The sequence below is a fragment of the Phyllobates terribilis genome, unplaced genomic scaffold, assembly GCF_046119375.1.
Source record: "Phyllobates terribilis strain yellow unplaced genomic scaffold, ASM4611937v1 Scaffold_12__6_contigs__length_324123572, whole genome shotgun sequence".
In the NCBI taxonomy this organism is placed as follows: domain Eukaryota; kingdom Metazoa; phylum Chordata; class Amphibia; order Anura; family Dendrobatidae; genus Phyllobates; species Phyllobates terribilis.
Window position 1 is genome coordinate 263265185 of NW_027362772.1, and position 24502 is coordinate 263289686.

General features: G+C 43.7%; 1 protein-coding gene across 3 annotated transcripts; it reads right to left on the reverse strand.

Moving 5' to 3' along the window:
• Positions 1-8095: 8095 nt before the first annotated feature.
• PERM1 (PPARGC1 and ESRR induced regulator, muscle 1) lies at positions 8096-19775 on the reverse strand. 3 transcript variants are annotated; one of them, XM_073655267.1, is made up of 4 exons: positions 19545-19775; positions 10395-10793; positions 10182-10298; positions 8096-8571 (listed from the first exon to the last, which is right to left on the reverse strand). In XM_073655267.1, the coding sequence occupies exons 2-4, from the start codon at positions 10783-10785 to the stop codon at positions 8468-8470; spliced, it is 612 nt and encodes a 203-aa protein (XP_073511368.1). In that variant the 5' UTR covers positions 10786-10793; positions 19545-19775; the 3' UTR covers positions 8096-8467. The 3 variants fall into 3 exon arrangements, 2 of the variants coding, with proteins under 2 accessions (XP_073511368.1, XP_073511367.1); XM_073655266.1 differs by having other exon boundaries at positions 8098-8571; positions 10395-10814; positions 19545-19770; XR_012252351.1 differs by lacking the exon at positions 10182-10298 and having other exon boundaries at positions 8098-8571; positions 10395-10814; positions 19545-19769.
• Between the last annotated feature and the right edge of the window lie 4727 nt (positions 19776-24502).

A 24502-nucleotide genomic window follows, 5' to 3' on the forward strand; every position in this document is an offset into this window, starting at 1 on the left:
AAATGGACACCCGGTTGCAGATCGTACTGTAACCTGTTGGAAAATGTTTTATATGTGAAGAAAAATGTTATTTAAAAATTCTTAGAATGTTTTGACAAAGAAACCAGTAACGTTCAAGTAATGTGCCTCCCATAAAGGGAATAAAAAGTTTTGCTGATTAATCTTATATATGAATGCATTCTAAAAAATGTTTAAGTCTGAAATACCTTGTTTTTGCTCTGTTCCAGCCCATGGACGTGCTGTGTTTTACCAAGGGGGTATGTGGCGCCCCTGCGGGTTCAGTCGCCACAGAGGTACTGCATCTCTCCCAGAGGTGTGGTATCCCACTCTCAGGTAAGGATAGAGTGCTGCCCGGGACCCTAACACCTGCATCCAACACATCCACTTCAGTAGGGCAGGGTGAGATTGCTCCTACGGGAGAGAACAGTCCCTGGTCCCTGGCTGGAGTGGAGGGGAACCTAGTGAGGGGGAACCATGTAGTGGGTGTGGGTAGAGGACGTAGATCAGGGGAGCACTTGTGAGGGAGTGATATAAAAGAGGGAACCATCTTGAAAGTTCAGTTCAGTCATTGAGGAGTGGTGTTGGAGGAGGAAAGTGAGGGGAGCAGAGGCTCTGCACGAGCTCTGCTCGAGAGCAGGCCTGAGGAGAGGCCCAGGACTGAAGAAAGAGGAGAGGGAGCAGGAGAAAGGCTCCAGGAACAGAAGGGATCCCAGGGTTACTTGAAGTGCTGGAGGCCACCCGTACGCCCGAATCTGCCAGGCGGTGGAGGGATTGAGCCGCAGAGGGGACCGGCCCCTAAACTAGTGGAGAACTACAAGGCTCAGCTAGAAACCGGAGGCTGCTGTACTTGCAAGGTGCAGTGGCCACAACCACAATTATATTGCCGAGAAGGTGGCCACAGAGGGTCCAGGGGACTGCAGGTCGCCCGACAAGACCCGAGGCTACCGGATTGGGACACTGATTGTGAGGCACAGGGCAGGAGGGTGAAAGCCAGCGCAGGAAGACGACTGAGGAAAGCACATAGAAAGGGGTCCTGTCAGGCACTCTTGAATTACCTGAGGGATTGCTGAACCCCCTGCTTGGTGAACGCAGCACGACGTGGGAGGTTGTAGTCCGGAACCTGTAACCTGAGGAACTTAATAACTGTGAGTAAACTCTGAAGACTGCACCCCACTGTTTCTGTGATTATTATCTGCGCCATCACCCCTGCGCTACAACGCCCAGCATCTCCTATAACATCTACACTGCCCTGGAGCTAAGCTCTACCTGTGGAGAGCCACACCAGCTTTGCTGCACTAACATCAGCTCCAGAGGACCTGCTCCGCAGCGGCGGCTCCACATAGCCGTATACCACAGGTGGCATCACGAACTTTGTACATAAAAACAAAATCCCCCTTTTTACTGACCACCCTGGGTCACGGACCGGGTCACGGCCACTGTGACATCTCCCCTAGCAACGACCGGACTGGCACCGTTACCCCACGGCCCAGGGGGCGCGTCACAGTGAACCCTCTGTATTTACTTTCATGCAGTCTTCTCTTTATGGTAGATTTGGATATTGATACGCCTACCTCCTGGAGAGTGTTGTTCACTTGGTTGGTTGTTGTGAAGTGGTTTCTCTTCACCATGGAGATTATTCTGCGATCATCCACCACTGTTGTCTTCCGTGGGCGCCCAGGTCTTTTTGCATTGATGAGTTCACCAGTGCTTTCTTTCTCAGGATGTACCAAACTGTAGATTTTGCCACTCCTAATATTGAAGCAATTTCCCGGATGGTTTTTTTCTGTTTTTGCAGCTTAAGGATGGCTTGTTTCACCTGCATGGAGAGCTCCTTTGCCCGCATGTTTACTTCACAGCAAAACCTTCCAAATGCAAGCACCACACCTCAAATCAACTCCAGGCCTTTTATCTGCTTAATTGAGAATGACATAACAAAGGGATTGCCCACACCTGTCCATGAAATAGCCTTGGAGTCAATTGTCCAATTACTTTTGGTCCCTTTAAAAACAGGGTGGCACATGTTAAGGAGCTGAAACTCCTAAACCCTTCATCCAATTTTAATGTGGATACCCTCAAATGAAAGCTGAAAGTCTGAACTTCAACTGCATCTGAATTGTTGTGTTTAAAATTCATTGTGGTAATGTCTAGAACCAAAATAAGAAAAATGTTGTCTCTGTCCAAATATATATGGACCTAACTGTATATAGGAGGCTATGTGGGAGCTCGCACTGTATGTAGTTGGGCTGTGTGGGATCTCGCACTGTATATAGTTGGGCTCGCACTGTATATAGTTGGGCTGTGTGGGAGCTCTCACTTTATATAGGGGGCTCGCACTGTATATAGGTGGGCTGTGTGGGATCTCGCACTGTATATAGGGGACTCGCACTGTATATAGTTGAGCTGTGTGGGAGCTTGCACTGAATATAGTTGGGCTCGCACTGTATATAGTTGGGCTGTGTGGGAGCACGCACTGTATATAGGGGGCTCACACTGTATATAGTTGGGTGGTGTGGGAGCTTGCACTGTATATAGTTGGGCTCGCACTGTATGTAGTTGGGCTGTGTGGGAGCTTGCACTGTATATAGGGGGCTTGTACTGTATATGGGGGTGCTGTGGGGGGGCTCGCACTGTATATGGGGGAATCTCAGCATACTTAATTCTGCTCAATCTTAAATGATACATACAATATTAATTTAAAATAATACAATATTATATATAACTATTGGTTCGGCCTCCACAACAGTCACGGGGTCTCATGTGGCCCCTAAGGAAAATGAATTGCCTACCCCTGATCTACATGGTGCTGTCCCTCTGTTATTCCTCCTGGAAATGTAGAACTAAGTTGATGCTGATTCCTCTTGTTTTGTGCATTCCTGCACCATCTGACCCTGTCGTCGCTGATTGCAGAGTCTCCCCATTGATAAAGGCAACGTTAAGAGCCATTTGGTTCTGCATTTCTAGAAGAGTTGACAGGAGGAACAACACAATGCAAAAATCTAGGAAATGTCAGGAGATTAAAATATGTTTGAGGCACAATGAGCATTTTTTTTTTAATAAATGTTTTTGAGATTGGGATCCCAAAAATGTACAATGGACATGATGTAAAATTTTTATATATTTTTTTTTTTTCTTCGAAAACTGGAAAAAAAGATTAATCTGGATGAAATTAAATCTGATCTCCGCCTGACCTATACACACAGGGGTGACACTGTACCTCGGCCGTTCTGTAATAACCTTGGAGGTGCTGACACCTCAGAGAAAGAGACGTCTTCCTGTGACATGATGAGGCCGGGGAATAGGGAGGATAATGACTGGTGGTTGGTAAGGTTAGTGCCGGTGGGACTGCGGGAATCACAACAGAGCAGAACGGCGCTGTCACACCGGCAGCAGCTATTCCTCAGATACACCTGTCTGACTTTTTCACAGAGCTGCCAAATGTCAGGCGCGCTGTGGGCAGAGCACGCCGAGGTGGAGAGCGCTGGTGTAGAGTGTCACACACATGTTATTCCCAGGAAGGTGCGCTTTTGTGCTCAGGTCATGTGGGATAGAAGAGCGTTGAATGAAGGTCACAAGCAGAGGGAAGTCGAGCCCGGCGAATGATCCCTCACGTCTCCGACAGGTTCTCCGTCACCTAAATGAGCAGAAAATAGAGGACCTCGAGTTCTGCAGCCCTGACTAGTCTATCACACTGGTCAGCAGTTTCTCATATACTACATGACCAGTGATATGTACTACTCCTCCCAATATTATATTATATTGTCAGCCAACTGCAATGATATTGATACACAGAAGGCAGCAATGCAGAACTTTGGATGTTGGCTTAGAAAGCCGTCGCCAAAATAGCGGACGATGGACCCAAATGTCCTACGAGCTGCTCAGTAAGGGGTTAACACCTTCTCTATAAATGAATGAAACTAATTTCCAATCAGAAAAACACTATTGCATATCATGTATTTATGCTAATTTAATGTTTGATATATAATATATATTTTTTTTTTTTAGCCTTTGCAGCCGCTGTTTGACATTGAGGGATAACATTTAAAGGCATTGTCCAGGCTTGGAGTACAAGCCTGCAATCACTTTCACTGCAGACTTGTGAATCTTAACAGTGCACCCTGTTAGGATTCTCTGGTGTCGGCGGTCATGTGACCGCAAGTATGGGATTTGCATTCATCCAGACTCATTACTACTAGACATGCGTGGCCTCTCTCAGTTCACTTACATTGATTGAGGCCGGACATGTCTAGTAGGCACATGAATACAAATATTTACATTTGCATACTGGCCACATTGCTACTAGATGTGCGTGACCTTTCTCAGTTCACTTTGCATTGAGCGAGGCTGCACACGTCTAGTCGGCACGTGACCGCATGTATGTAAATCACATACTTCTGGCCACATTCCTACTACACGAGTGTTGCAACGCTCAATTCACTTACCTTGAGCGAGGCTGCACACGCCTAGCCAACAAGCGATCGCATGTCTGTAAATCGCATACTTCTGGCCACATTCCTAATAGACGTGCGCAGCCTCACTCGGTTCACTTGCATTTCGCGCAGCTGCACACGTCTAGTCGACATGTGACCGCATGTATGTAAACCGCATAATTGCGGATACGCGCCCGTCTGTTCCTGGCATAGTGAAGATTCGCAAGTCTGTAGTCATAGAGTGAATGCAGATTTGTGCCCCAATCCTGGACGACCCCTTAAAGAAGTTTATCAGTATTCCAAAATATCTTTCTATACGGTTGGTCTCCTTTTTTAATTATCATTTTTACTGACAGTAGGCAAAATAGTGAGACATGAAAAATTGAAGTATATTTGCATAACTTTTTATTCTATAAATTTTTAGTCACCAGGTCAAAAATGGCCAGTTTTTGCTTTTACTTTATTACTGTTTTTTGTTTTTTTTTCAATATGGTCTTTGTGGACTTTACCCAGGGGCGTGTCTGCTTGACATTACTCTGTAAGGACCGCCCTCTTGGTTAAGACCATAAAAATTGTTTCTAAATAAAAAGACTCATATTTCTAAAACCGTATAGCGGATTTGAAAATAAAATTGACTTAAGGGAGCATCGGGAATAAAATAAGAGCAAAAATTGGCTACTTTTTGACCTGGTGACAGGTCCTCTTTAAAGGGAATCTGTCACCAGATTCTTACTAAGCCATCTGAGAACAGCATGGTGTAGGGGCAGAGACCCCGATTCCAGTGATATTACTTACTGGGCTACTTGCTGTCAGTTTAATAAAAATCAAGAGTTTTCTTTAATGCAGATCTAGCAGTGCTCTGAATGCTGAGCCCTGTATAACCTCACCCACACCACTGACCGCTTTCGACCCATGTACAGTTTGCATTAGGGTTAGTAACAACTGTAAGACCTTTTTATTTCCTAAGTTGTTGGTGAAAGGAGACATACACTTTAAATAAAACCATCTGCTACATACTGTGTCTTTTCATCACTGGACACATTGACTTTTGTGAATTAAATGCAGTGATAAATGAATGGAGGAGGGGAAGGCGGAGATCTAGAGCAGAGGTCCCCAACCGCCGGTCCGCGGACCAGGACCAGGCCGTTGGGGTTTTTCAGCCGGTCCGCGGCGCCGCTGACCAGGGCCGGCGTCAGCACCCGGGCACATGCCGGGGCTCTGAGCAGGCAGAGGGGCCCACTGGCGGTCGCGCACCCCGCTGAGCTATGGGCGGAGGAGAGCGGTGTCAGCGCCCGCCCTTCTCCGCCGCTTGCTCAGGGCCCCGGCAGCCCGATACTTACCTCTCCCCGTGCCTCCGCAGATCAGCTGTCTTCCTGCTCTGCGCTCCCTGTGACGTCTCAGGTCAGAGGGCGCGGTGACGTCTTTTCACCGCGCCCTCCCCTGAGCCGTCACAGGGAGCGCTGAGCGGGAAGAAACGACAACGCTGGAGTTCGGAGCCGAGCAGCGAGCGGCGGGCAGCAGGTAGCAGGTGAGGAGAAGGGAGGTGAGTATTTGATTTTTTTTTTTTTTTTTTTTAATGTATGGAGGCATGGGGCATTATAAAGAGGGGAGGGGGGGCATCCTGCTTGGGGCATTATAAAGAGGAGGGGTGACAGCCTGCATGGGGCATTATAAGGTGGGGAACAGCCTGCATGGGGCATTATAAAGAGGGGGGGATTCCTGCTTGGGGCATTATAATGAGGAGGGGTGACAGCCTGCATGGGGCATTATAAGGTGGGGACCAGCCTGCATGGGGCATTATAAGGTGGGGAACAGCCTTCACGGGGCATTATAAAGAGAGGGGGGGACATCCTGCATGGGGCATTATAAAGAGGAGGGGTGACAGCCTGCATGGGGCAGTATAAAGAGGAGGGGTGACAGCCTGCATGGGGCAGTATAAAGAGGAGGGGTGACAGCCTGCATGGGGCAGTATAAAGAGGAGGGGTGACAGCCTGCATGGAGCATTATAAAGAGGAGGGGTGACAGCCTGCATGGGGCATTATAAAGAGGGGGGGTGACAGCCTGCATGGGGCAGTATAAAGAGGAGGGGTGACAGCCTGCATGGGGCAGTATAAAGAGGGGGGGCAGCCTGTATGGGGCATTATGTGGGGGGTAACAGCCTGCATGGAGCATTAAAAGGGGGGGGCCTGTATGGGGCATTATGTGGGGGGGAACAGCCTGCATGGAGCATTATAAGGGGGGGGGGCAGCCTGTATGGGGCATTATGTGGGGGTAACAGCCTGCATGGAGCATTAAAAGGGAGGGGCCTGTATGGGGCATTATGTGGGGGGTAACAGCCTGCATGGAGCATTATAAGGGGGGGACAGCCTGTATGGGGCATTATGTGGGGGGTAACAGCCTGCATGCAGCATTATATGGGGACCGGTATCCTGTATGGAGCGTTATATGGGGGCCAGTATCCTGTATGGAGCGTTATATGGGGGCCAGTATTCTGTATGGAGCCTTATATGGGGGCCAGTATTCCGTATGGGGTCTTATATGGGGGCCAGTATTCCGTATGGGGCCTTATATGGGGGCCAGTATTCCGTATGGGGCCTTATATGGGGGCAAGTATTCCGTATGGGGCCTTATATGGGGGCAAGTATTCCGTATGGGGCCTTATATGGGGGCAAGTATTCCGTATGGGGCCTTATATGGGGGCCAGTATTCCGTATGAAGCGTTATATGGGGGCCAGTATTCCGTATGGGCGTTATATGGGGACCAGTATTCCGTATGGAGCCTTATATGGGGGCCACTATTCTGTGTGGAGCGATTCACCGGTTTCTGAGCTATTGTAGAATTTACAATAGATATCACTCATGAAGTGAAATCTTTGCATTGTACTATATATATATATATTTCTCCGCCGTATCTCTGCATCATGAATCGTGGTATGTGTTAAAGGGGCCCACTGAGACTCTTTCGCCCGGGGCCCAGAAAAACCTGGAGCCGGCCCTGCCGCTGACAGCTAGCTCCGCGGCCCTGCGCCTGGTCAGAGCTCGCTCTGTGTGGATTTATAATGTTTTCTGCCATAGCCGTGACAGCTCGCAGCTCCCGGCAGAGAACATTATGCAGGACGGGGTGGGGCGTCGGGCGGGTCTTAGTGACGCAGCCCTCCACAGCACAGCATGGTACCTGTTGTACGTCACGGGGCGGGTCTTAGTGACGCGGCCCTCCTGCACAGCATGGTGTGTTCCTGACGGGGTGGGGCGGCAGGCTCTCCTCACTGACACGCCCCCGGCAGAACATGTTATGTGGGGCGTGCTGGGGCAGCAGACTGGCTTCAGTGACGCGGCTCCCGGTACCGGTGTTCAGTGTGTAGCGCTGCTAAGCAGCAGCGCTGTATACACTGACGCTCAATGTACAATGCTGCTACTTAGCAGCGCTGTACACCGAGGTCCCGCCAGCATCCTCCCCATACAGCTCCACCCCTCCATAACCCCACCCCCATATGACCAAAGCCCCGCCCCCACCCCCACCGGGCCATGGAAAACTGGTCTTGCTTAAAGCCGGTCCCTGGTGCAAAAAAGGTTGGGGACCTCTGATCTAGAGGACATATAACGACAACATACAAGGTGTACTAGATAGAATTTATTGAATCACAGCAACACTGGAGGCAGAAGAATCGCAGCACAGAACACTTGTGTTTCTACGGATCTTTGACTCCAAGTATCAATCATTGGATTCCAGAACTCTCAGATTAGTCTATAAATTGCTGAGTGTTGAGAATGTACAGTAAGTCCCGTTCCTTCCGAAGTCCATAATTCCACATACTGTTTCCAGCAGCCACACCTGCCGACCTGAACGCGTCCTCCTCTAAACCTCTCGTGCTTTTCTGGCCTCAGGTGCTGTGACGTTAATTCTTGGATACATTCTGTACTGTAGCCATGAGCATCAGATTGGCTTAACTTTCCAAACCTGAGAGCGACGGGCACAAATCGTCATCATCACGCAATCTGGAGACCTTTCCTTGGAGCTGCTGATCTTCTTGTTGGGAAGTTTAGGTTTCATCTCCAGTGGTTGGTGAAGATTCCTGCCAGGTTCTTCTGCTTCGCCTCCGTAAATATTGAATGGCAGAGACGGCGCCGATATTCGCCAGCAAAGCTGGAAGTACAAATAAATTGTAAAAAATGGAGAGATTATAGTCTTTTAAATGTAATTAAGTTCTCAAATGACCCCCCCAAATCCCACCCCCAATAAAATTTATACATTTTTTTTTCCGACTATAACATTCTGGCGGCTGTAGTTGGGAGTTCACAGCAAATAATTTAGCAATAAAGGGGATCTCCAGTGAAGATGAGCATCGCCTATCCATAGGTGTTAACCATTGCGCTTGGCTTTTTCCGAGTCCAGTCCCATAGACAACTAATGTTTCGGCATTCAAACGTCTGCACTGTTATTCGGTATAGGTCTCAGAAACCAATCTATGTTCTCAATAGATTATCTTCACTGGAGAACCCCTTTAAACTCAATAATAAATCTGTTTACAGTAAACTCCTAAGCTCCCCCTACTGGTGGCTGCAGGCTGACAATTTGTATAATTTAAAGGGGGTTGTCCTACCATCATACTCATTATATAAAATGATCAATGGTCACTTTTTAAAAAACAAACTAGTTATGATTTATAACATTTACATTGTATGATTCCACCAGTGTATACCAATGAGCTGAGTGCATGCGTAGTCACTGAAAAATAGATTTCTGCCCTACTTTTCAGAGAAGGAACAAAGCCTGTGCAGTAGCATGTCAGTATAGGTGAGAATACCTGTTCTGCAAGGCAAATAAAACAGGACTATGATTACAGCTGCCAGAGGGGGAAGGAGATTGATTCTCTCCAAAAAGTGCTTCCAGCAGCACCAAGAGGGATTATGTCATAAACACTGTAAGTTACTGTAAAACTGCTATTAAAGAGAATCTGTCAGCAGGGTTTTTTTAAGAGCAGCTTAATGTAGGGGCAGAGAACCTGATTCCAGAGATTTGTCACTTGCTCAAAAGCTTGCTTTAGTTTCAACACAATCAGTGTTTTATCAGCAGGAGATTATCGCTGCTGGACTAGGTCAGATGCAAGAGAGTCCAGCTAATCTGTGTAACCCTGCCCTCAGCCGTGATTGGCAGCTTTCTGACAATTTACAGTGTACACAGGAAGCTGCCAATCAGTGGTGTGGGCAGGGTTATACACAGCTCAGCATTCCCGAGCTCTGCTAGATCTGCAGCAGAAAAAACAGGGATTCTATCAGAACTACACCAAGCAGCCCAGCAAGTGAAACATTGCTGGAAACAGGGTCTCTGCCCCTACATCATGTTGCTCTCAGATTACATAGCAAAAAGCTGCTGGCAGATTCAGCCTTTGATGACTTGGTATGAATAAGTCTTTACAAAGATTTTGGGGCTTTGGATCAGGAAATTGATCCCCTGTAAAGAGTCCAAATTGAAATTTTAATGTAAATGGTCCTAGCCCTTCCCCTTCTGTATTATGTTCCTGTAATATTTGTGCTGCCTAATACGTAGTTGTAAATGAGTACAGATGATAATAATTGTTACTTCACATTGCCAGCCAAAGCAGAGCATCTATCATAAATATGGAAGTAATATGTCGGCCATTGTTCAATGCTGATGCTTTCCAGGAGACCATTTTCCTGGTCAGATGTATAATGTGTGTCACACCGGTAGACATTCATTTTCCAAAACTATTCTGCAGGAAATATTGGACACACCTGTTTTCCATCCATCTGAAGATTGCAAGTCTGAAGATTTCACAGCCCAAGATGCAAAGGCAAGGAACACCAAGCATGCATCGCTCCTGCTGGGGGACAAATATGGGGCAATAGAGCCTGCAAACAGACATTAAAGCAAAGCGTTATCACACGCCACAGTGGTTTCCATCAAAGCTTTGTTACTGTTTCAGTCTGAGGTCCAACTGTTGTTACCTGATGCTGATTTTTCAGCTGCGCCATGATGTTTTTGAGGAAGGAGACCCCCATGTGGCTCTCTCTGGGGATGTACTCTCCTAACCGAGAATCTTTTTAGTCCTTTAGGAATGAAGGACTGAATCATGTCTGCGGCACTTTGTACTTGAGAAGATGGTATACCGACCAAAATGCCCTCCTTGTGATGATCTTGAGGCCCATCAGCAAAGAAAAACTCACAGGCCTCAGGCCAAGTAGCGGCTACTGAGGAGGTTGAAATCAAAGCCAAATCTGTACTTGATGCTTCACTGGTGCTGCCACCTTTGCTTTCCGCTCTATTTTCTTCCTCTGTCTCAACAAAAAAATACTCATACATCTCGGGAGTGTACACGATTCCTTCTTTACTTGCCATGTTTAGTTCTGTCTCGAGAGAAATAGTTTCTGAAACATCACCAAAGAAAAAGTCATACATTTCTGGTAAAGTCAGGATGGTCTTCCTACAGTAGGGTGAGGATGGGCGACTTGGAGGTGTCTGATTCCTCCAAGCATTTATGGTAGCACTGACTGGTACTAGGCTGTGTGTGAGGGCTGTATGGTCAGTGACAGGGTCATGTGCGCTTGGTGTAGCCTTCACTTCAAAATCTAAGCTATCTGGCTGGGAGATGAATGATGGTAGCTCTTCGATAGTTGAGCTTGGGACATTTTTCTCAACGGCTGAGGAATTTACACCGGCCTCTGAAGTAACCTCACAACTAATATCTAAGACGTCTTTTTCCATGGTGTAGTAGACAAGTCCATTATGTTTGGAAGATGGAGGTTCCTCTAGAATTCTTGGACCATCAAACATCTCATGTTCTGTATTGGAATAGTCATCTTTGTTGAGGCATCCAGACACATTAGCCTCACGTCCCGAATGCCACATTTGACCTCTCGTCTCATCTTTGCTATTTACGCCAGGAATGTTCTCTGCTTGTAGGTAGCCATTTACCGAGGAACAAGTCTCAGTCTTATGTGCACAATAAGGCGAGTTATTAGGATAATCTATGTTGCCACTGGGTCTTGGATTTCCATCAAGCTCTGCGGACACCATCGGTCCAGCATCAGGGTGTCCTAATTCCACCTGAATGGTTTTACTCAAATTCTGTTGGGGATCTACTTCATATTGAATATTTCTGTCAATGTTCAGAGTTCTCATATATTCAACTAAACCTCCTCCTACTAAATTCATCTTTGAATTTTCCTTCAGTGGGCTGGTTAGATCACCTTGGTCTACTGATGTTGGAAGTGGAATGTCTATCCTCTGCTCCGACTCCTTCTCCTTCTTTTGCAGCATATACTCCTTTTGGCAAAGAAATCTGCTGACAGATCCGAACTCCTCTTCATCTTCACTACCTGACAATACATCTTCATTCAGGCTCAGCCACCTGTTGCTTGTTTGCACAGACTGAGATACAACTGGCTGGGAGATCTGTAGAGCAGGATGTTCCTTTTGCGGTGGTGGACATAAACTGATGCGGACGAACTTTGGCTTGTTGGAAAGTGCGCAGTTGACGGCATCTTCTTGTTCGGTGTCACTCAACCAGAGTTCTTCTGTGGCCAAGGACACCTGCATTAAGCCACATTCCTCAGCCGTGGAGTAAAATTCCTCCCAGTCGCGGTCATTGATCTGAATACTATATTCAAAGTTATCCATAGCTGTAAATGGGAAAATGTACAGCAAAAATGTTAGCAAAAATTATTGGCTATGAATCGACTAAAAACACTTTAAGGGAACCTGTCACATTGAACATGGTGTCCAATCTGAGAATATCTTAGTATAGAGTAGGAGAAGCCGAGCAGATAACAATTTTTGAAAAATGATAAGAGAAATTAGAAAAAGAAATACGTTTTGTTAGGAATCAGTTCTCTCATCTTGTAATTAATCTATTAAAATTCCATCTTTTTTATGTCTAGGAGTCAAGTGGGTGTTCTTAAGTGGTGACCAGTTGCCTTCTTTTTAGGCTGATTAGTTCTGATTAGGACTGCCCACTGGACTCCTAAACCTAAAAGGAGCAGAAATTATAATGAAAAAAAGTTTTACGGAATTTCTTCGCACAAAGCTACGTATCAATCTTCTCAGCTCCCCCTCCTCTATATCATGGTTCTCACAGATTGGACTACCGTATATATTTAATATGATAAATTTCCCTTATAGAGGATGTCCTGGACTTTAACATTGATGGCCTATCCTTAGGATACGTCATCAAAGTCTTATCGGTGATGGTGCGACACCTGGCATCTCCGCCAATCAGCTGCTCAGTTAAGGAGCTGCACAGCTCGGTCGATGGAATAGTGGTCATGGCCGGGTACTGCACATCCGCCCCCTATTGAATTGAATATTCACATCCACCCTCTATTGATTTGAATAGGCGGCGGATGTGCAGTACCCAGCAGTGGCCACTATACAGTTTACAAGCTTTGCTATGCAGCTCCGTAACGGAGCAGTTCCGGCCGCCGCTGACACCGGGAACAGCTGATCGGTGGGGATGCTGGGTCGCTCCCCCACCGATCAGACATTGATGACCTATCCTAAGGATAGGCCATCAATGTTAAAGTCTCGGACAACCCTTTAAAATAACACAAACCATTCTAATGGAAGAACAACAATTTGGACCAACAACTGAAGCTCAGACCCTATCAAAGAGCAGCAGTCCTCAGCTACAGCCATTGCTCAGTATAAGCAGCTGTGCGCTGCTCTTTAAAGCAGCTGATTGGTGGGGGTGCCGTGTGTCGGACCCCCACAAATCTGATACTGATGTGCTATCCTAGACATAAGTCACCAATATCATAAGGTCTGTCAAATCCTGTAATGTCTGTGTCAGTCTTCACTGCAATTGACGCTAGGTCTCCCCCTACACAATGTGAGGATGTACAGGAGGACACATGACATAAAATATTAGTCTATATGTGGATGTTTGTGAAATTGACACAATTTAATCTGTTGCTACATTGATTTCAATGTTTTTTTTTCTATTGGGGACAGTTTTCCTTTTTTCTTTTAGGTTTCTATTAATTTTAATACTTTTTTCAATCTAGCTTAAAATATACAAAAAAAATAATTTTTTCATCATTTTGTTCAACATAATTTTTTCAAAACCAGGAATAATCCAAAAAGAATAATAGAATAATAATTGTAGTTAACCTTTAACCCCGGAGTGGCACCTAAAAGGAGGGGAAGAGTATCTTTTTGCTAATCATGGTTAAAATATAATTTATATTTCTAAAGGGGTGATTTTTTTTTTTAAATAGGATTTATCACTTGCTCAAAAAATTGAGTTGTAAAAATCCCTGAATACTCTTGATTCTGCTATTTTTTTCCCGTTTTGCACTGTGTTGCTCTGTTGTAGAGATATTCACATTTGCTTCTTTTGGACAGTAGTGTAAAGAAACGCCCAGTTGGACTACAAGCAAAGATTTCACATAGTCTTCTCTGGAGGCGTGTTTTTTCACCCCTTCATCCCAGTTGCAGCTAATCACAGCTTGGTAGCGTCAGAGACTGCTAGTTCGTCTGGCGATCTGTGATTTGCTGCTAATCACAGCTCGGCAGCATTTGAGTCTGCTTGATCAGCTGCCGATCAGGGAAGACTCTGAAGAAACAACAAGTTGAACTACAAGCAGAGATTTCACATACTTTGTTCCAAATGTAACAAACGTCAATATGTCTGCAATGGAGCGATGCAGCACAAAACAGAAAACTGCTACAGAATCAGCCGACTTTGTAGATTATTTTATGAGGCACTTAATTAATTTTTTTTAGCAAGTAATTTAAATTTAAGATTTTAAAGAGATGTAATGGACATGGTATTGTGGGCAATATTTGCACTTTTTTTCCCTTTATAGCGCTATTGATCTGTGTTTTTCTCTGATGAATGTCGTAGGCATGCCTTCTTGACTTAGTGATATCAGTATAGCAGCATAATGCATTTTCAGTCTTAAATGGTGGAATAGATAGAAAAACACTGGCTAAAACATAATATACTGTATACACACATATAGCTCCGCTACCTATGAAAGAGAGCCATTCAGGATCATCTTAGTAATAAAACTAGTGGTATGGCTGTTTAGGTCGTAGAACAACTATAAAAATTATACTTGTGTCGTAGTAATCCAATGTGAGAACGTTACATACATAGTTTATAACATAGTTTATACATAGTTACATAGTTTATAAAGCCAAAAAAAGACAAGCGTCCATCCAGTTCAGCCTATTTCTTGTGCACTGCAGCTATTCCGCAGCGTTGATCCAGGGAAAAAAAAAAACATGCGGTATAGGCCAATTTACATCATTGAGGAAAAATTCACTTCCCGACACCAATCTGGCAGTCAGATTAAATCCCTGGATTAATTAACTAAGCATAAGATGTAATTTTATTGTTCTCAAGAAAGGCGTCCAGGCCTCTCTTGAACTCATTAAGTGAGTTGGACATCACCACTTCCTCTCCCAGAGAGTTCCAGAGTCTCACGGCTCTGACCGTAAAGAATCCCCTTCTATGCTGGTGCAGGAACCTCCTTTCCTCCAGACGCATAGTGTGCCCCCTCGTCTTTGTCACCATCCTTGGTATAAACAGGTCATGGGAGAGATCTCTGTACTGCCCCCTGATGTATTTATACATGTTTATGAGGTCTCCCCTAAGCCTTCTCTTTTCCAACGTAAATAGGCCTAATTTTGACAACCTCTCTGGGTATTCTAGTCCCTCCATTCCCTTTATTACCTTAGTCGCCCTCCTTTGTACCCTCTCTAGCTCCAATATGTCTTTCCTGAGCACCGGAGCCCAGAACTGTGCACAATATTCAAAGTGCGGCCTTACCAGCGCTTTATACAGAGGAAGAACAATGTTCTCATCATATGCCCCTATTCCTCTTCTGATGCATGCCATGACTCTATTTGCCTTCGCAGCTGCTGCCTGACACTGGGCATTCCAATTTAATTTGCTATTAACCAAGACGCCCAGGTCCTTCTCCATGTCAGATTTCCCCAACGGTTTTCCATTTAATATGTATGGGTGACTGCTGTTTTTCTTTCCCATGTGCATGACCTTACATTTATCGGCATTGAACCCCATTTGCCATTTTTTGGCCCAACTTCCCAATTTATCTAAATCCTCCTGTAGCTGTGCCCTATCCTCATCTGTATTAACTACTTTACAAAGTTTAGTATCATCTGCAAATATTGCTATTTTACTATGCAACCCTTCCACTAGATCATTAATAAATATATTAAATAATATAGGGCCCAAGACAGACCCTTGAGGCCCCCCGCTAGTAACCCTGACACACCCTGAGCTTACTCCATTGATAACCACCCTCTGCTTTCTATCACTCAGCCAGCTATTTACCCACTTGCACACATTATCCCCCAGACCAAGCATTCTCATTTTATAAACCAACCTTTTGTGTGGCACGGTATCAAACGCTTTGGAGAAGTCAAGGTATACAACATCCACTGACTCTCCCCGGTCCAGCTGTGAGCTCACCTCCTCGTAGAAGGCGATCAGGTTTGTTTGGCAGGAGCGATCCCTCATGAATCCATGTTGATATGGAGTTAGACAGTTATTATCATTAAGATATTCTACATTAGCATCTCTAAGAAATCCTTCAAATAATTTACCCACAACAGACGTTAAGCTGACTGGTCTATAGTTCCCAGGGTCACTTTTAGACCCCTTTTTGAATATTGGTACCACATTTGCTTGGCACCAGTCTAGTGGGACAGTCCCTGTCCATAAAGAGTGCTTAAATATAAGATACAGCGGTCTGTCTATCACATTACTTAATTCTTTTAGTACCCGGGGGTGTATGCCATCTGGGCCTGGTGACTTGTCTATTTTGATATTATTTAGGCGTTTCTGAACTTCCTCCTGGGTTAGGTGGGTGATATTTAGCGGAGGGTTTACTTTATCACTCTGCATTTCCTCCGATAAATTGTTTTCTTTTGTGAAAACAGTGGAGAAGAAGCTATTGAGTAGGTTTGCTTTACCCTCATCGCCCTCTATGATTTTACCCAGGTTATTTTTCAATGGGCCAACGCCATCAGTTTTAATCCTTTTACTGTTTATATAGTTAAAGAACAGTTTGGGATTCGTTTTACTTTCCTTGGCAATTAGTCTCTCTGTCTCCTCTTTTGCTATTCTTATTTGTTTCTTACAGATTTTGTTTTTTTCCCTATAAGATATTAGCGCTTCCTCGCTGCCTTCTTGTTTAAGTTTACCGAAAGCCCTTTTTTTGTTTTCCATTGCCCTCTTGACTTCCTTATTTAGCCACATTGGTTTCCTCCTATTCCTAGCCCTTTTATTCCCATAAGGTATGTACCTTCTACAGTGACTATGTAGGACTGTTTTGAAAATTTCCCATTTTCTATCCGTGCTCCTATTACTAAAGATACTATCCCAGTCTATAAGGTGAAGGGCATCTCTTAGCTGATCAAACTTTGCCCTCCTGAAGTTCAGTGTTTTTGTGACTCCCTTGCTGGGCACCCTACTGAAGCACATGTGGAATTGTATAATGTTGTGGTCCCTATTTCCCAGGTGCCCCCCGACCTGCACCTCAGTTATTCTGTCTGGCCTGTTAGTTAATATTAAGTCTAAAAGGGCCGTCCCTCTAGTTGGTTCCTGCACAAGTTGTGACAAATAATTGTCTTTGATAATTGACAGAAACCTGTTTCCTTTCTGAGATCTACAGCTTTCGGTTTCCCAGTCTATATCGGGGTAGTTAAAGTCCCCCATAATAATCACCTCGTTATTTTTTGCTACTTCGTCTATTTGTCTCATTAATAGACTTTCCGTGGCTTCTGCTATATTTGGTGGTTTATAACAGACTCCTATGATAATTTTATTATTGTTTTTTGCCCCATGTATCTCCACCCATAAGGACTCGACCTCCTCATTTCCCTCCCATACATCCTCCCGTATTGTAGGCTTTAGACACGTCTTTACATATAGACAGACTCCACCCCCTTTCCGATTTCTTCGATCCCTTCTAAACAGACTGTAACCCTGTAAGTTAACTGCCCAGTCATAGCTTTCATCTAACCATGTCTCGGTTATTCCCACTATGTCATAGTTACCTGTAGATATTTCTGCTTCCAGTTCATCCATCTTGTTTGTCAGGCTCCTGGCATTTGCTAGCACGCAGTTTACACGATTTTGTTTTGTTCCAATCTTCTCCCTGTGGATTGTATTAGAAATTTTCTTACCTCCCTTCCAAGTATCTTGTCTTGGACCTTCTTTGTCGCACTTCATATCTTTCATTAGTATGTTCTCTGGTTGCATGTTCGTGTCCGGCGTTTTTCTTCCCATCCCCTCTTCTTCTAGTTTAACGCCCTCCTGATGAGTGTTGCAAGTCTCCTGGCGAATGTGTGTTTCCAGGGTTTGTTGAGGTGTAGTCCGTCTCTGGCAAGGAGTCCGTCATAGAGGTAATTCACACCGTGGTCCAGGAATCCAAATCCTTGTTGTCTGCACCATCGTCTCAGCCAGTTGTTCACATCAAGGATCCTGTTCCATCTCCTGACGCCATGCCCGTCTACTGGAAGGATAGAAGAAAAAACTACCTGCGCATCCAGTTCTTTTACTTTCTTCCCCAATGCTTCAAAGTCCTTGCAGATTGTCGGTAGGTCCTTCTTTGCCGTGTCATTGGTGCCAGCATGTATCAGAAGAAATGGGTGGACATCCTTGGAACTGATGAGCTTCGGTATCCTATCGGTAACATCCTTGATCTTCGCCCCTGGGAGGCAGCATACTTCTCTTGCGGTTATGTCCGGTCTGCAGATAGCTGCTTCTGTTCCTCTCAGTAGTGAGTCTCCCACCACCACCACTCTTCTTCCCTTCTTGGCTGTCCTTTTTCTTGTCGCTTCTGGGTGTTTCTGGGTGCTCTTTTCTTTCTTGCTTGCTGGTAGTTCCTCATCCTTAGGTGTGCCATCTTCGTCCTCCACAAGTCCTTGGAATCTGTTTCTCAGTTGTGTGGTTGGTGGTGTCTCCACAGAAATCGAGCATTGAAGTCACATGCAAATTTGCCTGTAGGTGCATTGGGGGCGTGTCAATACATTTAACATGCCCCCAATGCACTTTCAGGCTATTAAGTGACTTCACAGCTTGATTTCTCAGCAATGACACATCGGATTCCTACAAAACAGGTATCATTTTTATTGCTGTATCAGGACCTATGCAGCCGTGCCACTATTTTCTGCAGTAAAATTTTCCAGAAAAATGTAGCCAGTGCATCACTGCCATACAGCAGCTCATATACAGCTGTAACACCTGTATAACAAAGCAGCCTTCTCATGTGTGTCATTTCTCATACATTATGTCATGTCTCATCAATGAGCATGGGAAGAACGTCTCCTGTCTAGGCAAGTGCAAGGTCACCTGAAGGTTATTATGAAAGGAAACTAAATGGCCTACCACAATTCAGACACCTAATACCATTTTGCAGATAGTTATAGCCTTAAGCTACAATCCATCAAAATCGTCTGTGATCCGAACTCTTTTTTTTTTTTTTCTATAATGGCCTATTGTGTATCTGCGATCACGTCCTGCAATCTGGACGGCTACAATTACACTCCGAAAGCTGACAGGCAAGGGGTAATTTCAGCACCGTGATTGCCCTAATAGAGATTGCTCCTGTCGATCAATAGGACTTGGTAGAAAAAAAGAAAAAAAAAAATCGCACTTGGTAGAAGAAGCATTTGTATCAAATCCCATGATGAAAAGATGTTGCGGAGTTCAAGTTTTTGCAAAATGACCTTCAAATATCTCAAGGGCTTCTTAAAGCGTAAGTTTTCTGCAGATTAAGCGCTGTCACAACTAATAGACGCCAGATATATCGCACTCTTATGGTATATGTTCCTGGTCACCAATGTTTGACTCGTCTTCCTTTTACAGAATGTAAAGGGAAACTACTACACCCAAATTCATTTTTGGATTATTTTCCCCCTCGACTTCTGCTGTCTTGTAAAATTAAGAAACATTAAAAGTTTTGACATCATTATAATGGTCCTTTTTCAGTATGTTCCTGCTAGAACAACAGACTCAAACTTTACTTCTTAATTTCCCCCCCGTCGCCAATGTCAATCAGCAAATCTAAAAACATGTTCTAATGTTACATAAGTCCGAAGACAACACAACGGCTGCTTCTTACCTTGTAGTCGGGCACATGAAGCAAAGGAGCCCCTTTTGGAAGTGTCTTTAGCAGCCCGGCAGGCTACGTGCAGCTGGACACACAGGGCTACCTGTCATGACAGTCATGTCTATGCAGGTGCTGAAAATAGGGCCCGGCTCCTGCTAGGAAGCACGGGACCCAAACACTTGGTGAATGCACATCTATAAATAGTGACCATGGACAGTGCTCACACCAGCAACTTACAAGTTATGAGATGGAGCCGACGAGGAGTGGGCTGCTACATTTAAAGATCCACTGCAAAGTAAAAGTAAACTTTGCAAAAACTTTTAATCATCTCGCAAAGCAGCGGAAAAGATGTTACTCCAAATCGAAGGAATGCATATTTTTCATATTGAAAGAAGACTAATTGTATAAAAGCCAAAAAATGTCACATCCAAAAAATCTTATAAACCTGCGGTCTTGACTAGAGGTGAACGAAACCGAATTGTAAATTCCGAGTTCGCCGGTGCTGAAATCTGATCACGGACTTCAGACAGAGAGAGAGAAATTTCCAGCTCCAAAGTTCGGATCCCCATTGATTTCTATGGGGTTTGAGTTCAGGTTCAAGTTCGGGTACAGTTCTAGGACCCGAAAGTTCGGTAGAACCCGAACTTCCCTGATTCCTCTCATCCCTAGTCTTCACATGCAAATACTTCAGGGCTGCTCCTGCCTTTATAACAAACAGACGTTTTTTCAGCCAATTGTTAATTTAAATATTTTCAAAAACTTTTATTCCATATAGTAAAAATTAGCGCTCACAATAACTCCAAGCATGATGAAGTCTACGATGTATTTCAGACTAAAAAAAAAATATCCACGATTAAGCACTTTTTTTTAAGGCCATGGCCCCACTATCAGTATTTGGTCAGTATTCGGTCAGTATTTTTTCTCAGGAGTGGAAGACAAAACCAGGTGAGGAACAATCAGAGAAAAGTTATAATAGAAACAAGTCACCATTTCTGCATTTATCACCCACTCCTGGTTTTGGCTCCCACTCCTGAGAAAAAATACTGACCGAATACCGATAGTGGGGCTGTGGCCTTAGTGTAAAACGTATAGGGAACTACATCATGCTTAGATTTATTATGAGTGCCAAGTTTTAAGATATGAAATAAAAGTTTTTGAAGTATTTTAATAAAGAATTGGCTGGAAAAGCCTCTATTAGTTATGCTGTCTTTGACCACAAGGGGCAGCAGTGGCGCTTCTGTGCTGAGAATCCTTGAAGGCCTCAATCATGGTGAGCTGGGCTACAGCTGTTTGCATTGCACCTGCACTTTCCCTTAAGGAAAGGTTTAAACAGCTATATCAGAAAATGGACCAGTTGTTCCTTCTGTTGCAGGCAGGCTCGGACTGGCACATAGGAAAGCAGGAGAATCCTCTGGTAGGCCGCTCCTGTGCAGGAATGATAGATAGTACTTTTACATTTGATTCACAATTTGTAGAAAAAGGTATCATCTCATCATTCATTAAACAAGCTAGCCAAGATAATATTACTTAGAAGCAAAAGTACATTTGTGTACTAGGGTCAGGTTATTTTTGCATGTAGCTGAAGAGTGGGTCCCAAGGATCAATGTTACTGGTGGGCCTTTGCCCACTCAGTCCTGCACTGGTTGCAGGCTCTGATTTTAGGCTTTATAATGGACCAGAATGGAGCATGCTGCAATTTTTTTTAACATCGGCCTATGTGGAAAAACACCCATGTGTACTAGCACATTGGCTTTAGTTGGTCCGTGTGCTGTCAGGGTGCAGCATATAGGTCAACACAATGCTCATCTGAACAAGTCCTTAAAGGTAACTTATGGCACATATTTATAGGTAAGCCTTAAGTGTTCACAATTTTTTTTTTACTTAAATACATATATTTTGGTCCAACATATTTTTTTCTTTTGGGTTTTATCCAAAAAATTGTTGCACCATTTGAAATTTACAGGCTCATAGTTTCCCTGTACATTGCTTTTTGCAAAAAGAGTTAACTTAGAATCAGTCAGTCAGCTGTTTCTGATGGAGGAGCTTCTTTTATCTATCTTTTTCTGAAAATGGTGGATAAGTTACAATTAGAAAACTGCCTATCGGAGTGAGCTCACTGAGGGATTCTCAGTTAACTCATTCTGAATACAGGGCTTTGTATGGAAACAAAGAGCTTAAACAAGCCAAATGGTGCAAAATATTTAATGAAACCCAGTTGCAATGAATTGATAAAATACAAATTCACTGCATCAACGATGTTTAGAGCAGAATCCACATCATCCAGAATCCTCATCACAATTACTGTATTGGTGTATTCATCTAATTGCAATTAGTCCTGCTGAGACCAGTGGTTCCGCAAGCGATTAGCTCAAATAATATAGTCACGAGTTTCACATAAAGAAAAACCAGACATAGAGCATAGAGTTTTCTTGTATTATATTTACAAGAATAAATTAGTTAAAGACGCGTAAAAAGTATGTCAAACGGGTGGCATACCAGCTTCTACCCAACACTGGGTTTCGCCTGTTGGCTTCTTCTTGGGCGGAAGCTGGGCGTGCTTACAGTTCACATGATTATATAAACCATCACCTCTATAAGGATTCCCCCATATCAATTGACCACATTAATTACCTCCTTACACTAATTTCTAAAAATACCTGTACATTAACCTAATTTGAGTAATAACTTTTTTTTTTACTTTTTCTACATAGCCATATGGAGGCTTGTTCTTTGCAAAATAAGTTGTAGTTTTGAAGGACGTCATTCATTTTACTATATGATGCACTGTGAAAAGGGAAAAAGAAATTCCAAGTGGGGTGAAGTTGTGAAAAAATTGCAATTTCACCATTGTTCGTTTTACTTGTGCAATAAAATGACCTGGCAACATTATTCTCTAGGTCAGTACAACATTTTTTTTTATATTTTAATAGTGAACTAAAAATTTTAGAAATTTGTAAAAATATTTTTTAAAACTTTTTTTTTAATACTACTTTATTTTTTTTTTTAGCAACCTACATATGAATACGAAGTATCCATTGACCACTCACAAAGGTATATAAAATCAATTATATTTTATTAAACATATATAAAAACATGCATCATACAAAAAAGTGATACGTGTATGAGGATTCAACAAAGAGGATAGTCAAGTAAAGAAAAAGGAAGTGGTAGTAGGTCAGGTAAGACTTAAAATATAACTACAATGTCTGCCCAGCTCACAATAAATGGCTGTCAAGTGACATTATATATGTATAGTCTAAAATTGACCTCTATTAGTCAGGCTAATCCATTAAAGCAGAACTCAGTCAATTCATTGCTTAGCCAAAATGTTATCACAAAACTATAGGGACCACCACGACCACCCTGACGCGCGTTTCGCACTGATGCTTTCTCAAAGGGAGTGTGCTATGTTTAATAAAATATGATTGATTTTATATACCTTTGTGAGTGGTCAATGGATACTTCGTATTCATATGTAGGTTGCTGTATGGATTAATTCACTGCATATAAATAACTTTTTCAATAACTGTTAATGGGGAGATGGATATTGATATGTCTCTAGCCGGGATTAACATTATATGTCTTTTGAATATTTTTATGAGTACTTTATTTTTTAGTCCCCTTAAGGGACTTGAACCATTGATCATCTGATTGATTCTAGTATATACTACAGTACCATGGTATTACAGTATTCAGTATAGATCAAGGACTCCAATGAAGCTCACCTTAAGGCCACGTTCACACTTTCAGTATTTGGTCAGTATTTTACAACAGTTTATAAGGAGAGGAACAATCAGAGGAAAAGTATAATAGAAACACGTCACCACTTCTGCATTTTTCCTCTACTCCTGGTTTTGGCTTACAAATATACTGACCAAATACTGAATGTGTGAACGTGGCTTTAAGCTGAGCTTCAGAGAAGTACCAAGAAAGTGACAATGAGGGCCTTCAGGGTTGCAGGGGGGGGGGGGGGGGAGCCGCTGTCAGTGATTGTCAGCAGTATTTAGATAAACAACAGAAACAATCAAGACTCGCTCCTATTACTGCTGTAACAGGCAGATGCCGGCTGTATATTACAGAGGGCATCTGCAGGGTATGGTGCGGGCTCAGCTCCTGAGCCTGTTCCATACATGCTCACTATGACTGTGGCGTGAAGGGGTTAATATAGCAATGATAAAACATCTGCAAAAATACCGTACATTAATACGAAAAGCATGTTAAAAGCAGGAGGATGTGCTCCTGAGAACAATGATTTTTGTTGTGCAAAATAAAAGATAATTTCACCCGATGAATGAGCGTTTTGGTCGTTTGTTAGGTCACCGGCAGCCTGTTTAGACTGCATGATTATCGGGAAGTGATAACAACGCAGTGCGCATGCTCCTTCAGTCTTATATTCTAGGTTTATTGCTGCCTGGCAGCTACTCAAGCCAATAAGTCAATGTGTGGTCCTGTGCTGCCACCTGCTGTCAAAAAGAGAGACTGCAAAACATCAACTAACTGTCAGTCTGATTACTTTTAAAGATGAAATTCTCAGATTTTAGACTTATTAAATCTCTTGATCTTTATAATTTGGCCTTGGAAACACTTCATACATCATATGGCACATAGGAGTGATGATGATTGGCACCCTCCAGTGCCTGGTTTACACAGTCATAGTATTTAGAGGGTTACTTTGAAGCTCCTCCACCCCATTGAAAAATCCTTCCAGTGCCCTTGGCTATGACATCATTATTTATAGTGCTGGCCTCATGTGGGACAGAGGGAGTTTTTTGGCTGAAGGAAAATTACAACCTCTTCTTCAGAAATTCTTTTTCACACATTTCATTTTTTACTGCCAAATTTTGCTGCAGTTTTTAGGGCAGATTTTCTTTAATGTATTCCCATGGGAAAATTCCTTGTAAGCTCCACCCTAGGGCACCAGGACTTTGCACCCCTGATTCCACACTGGGTGCACACAAATCTATGTAATG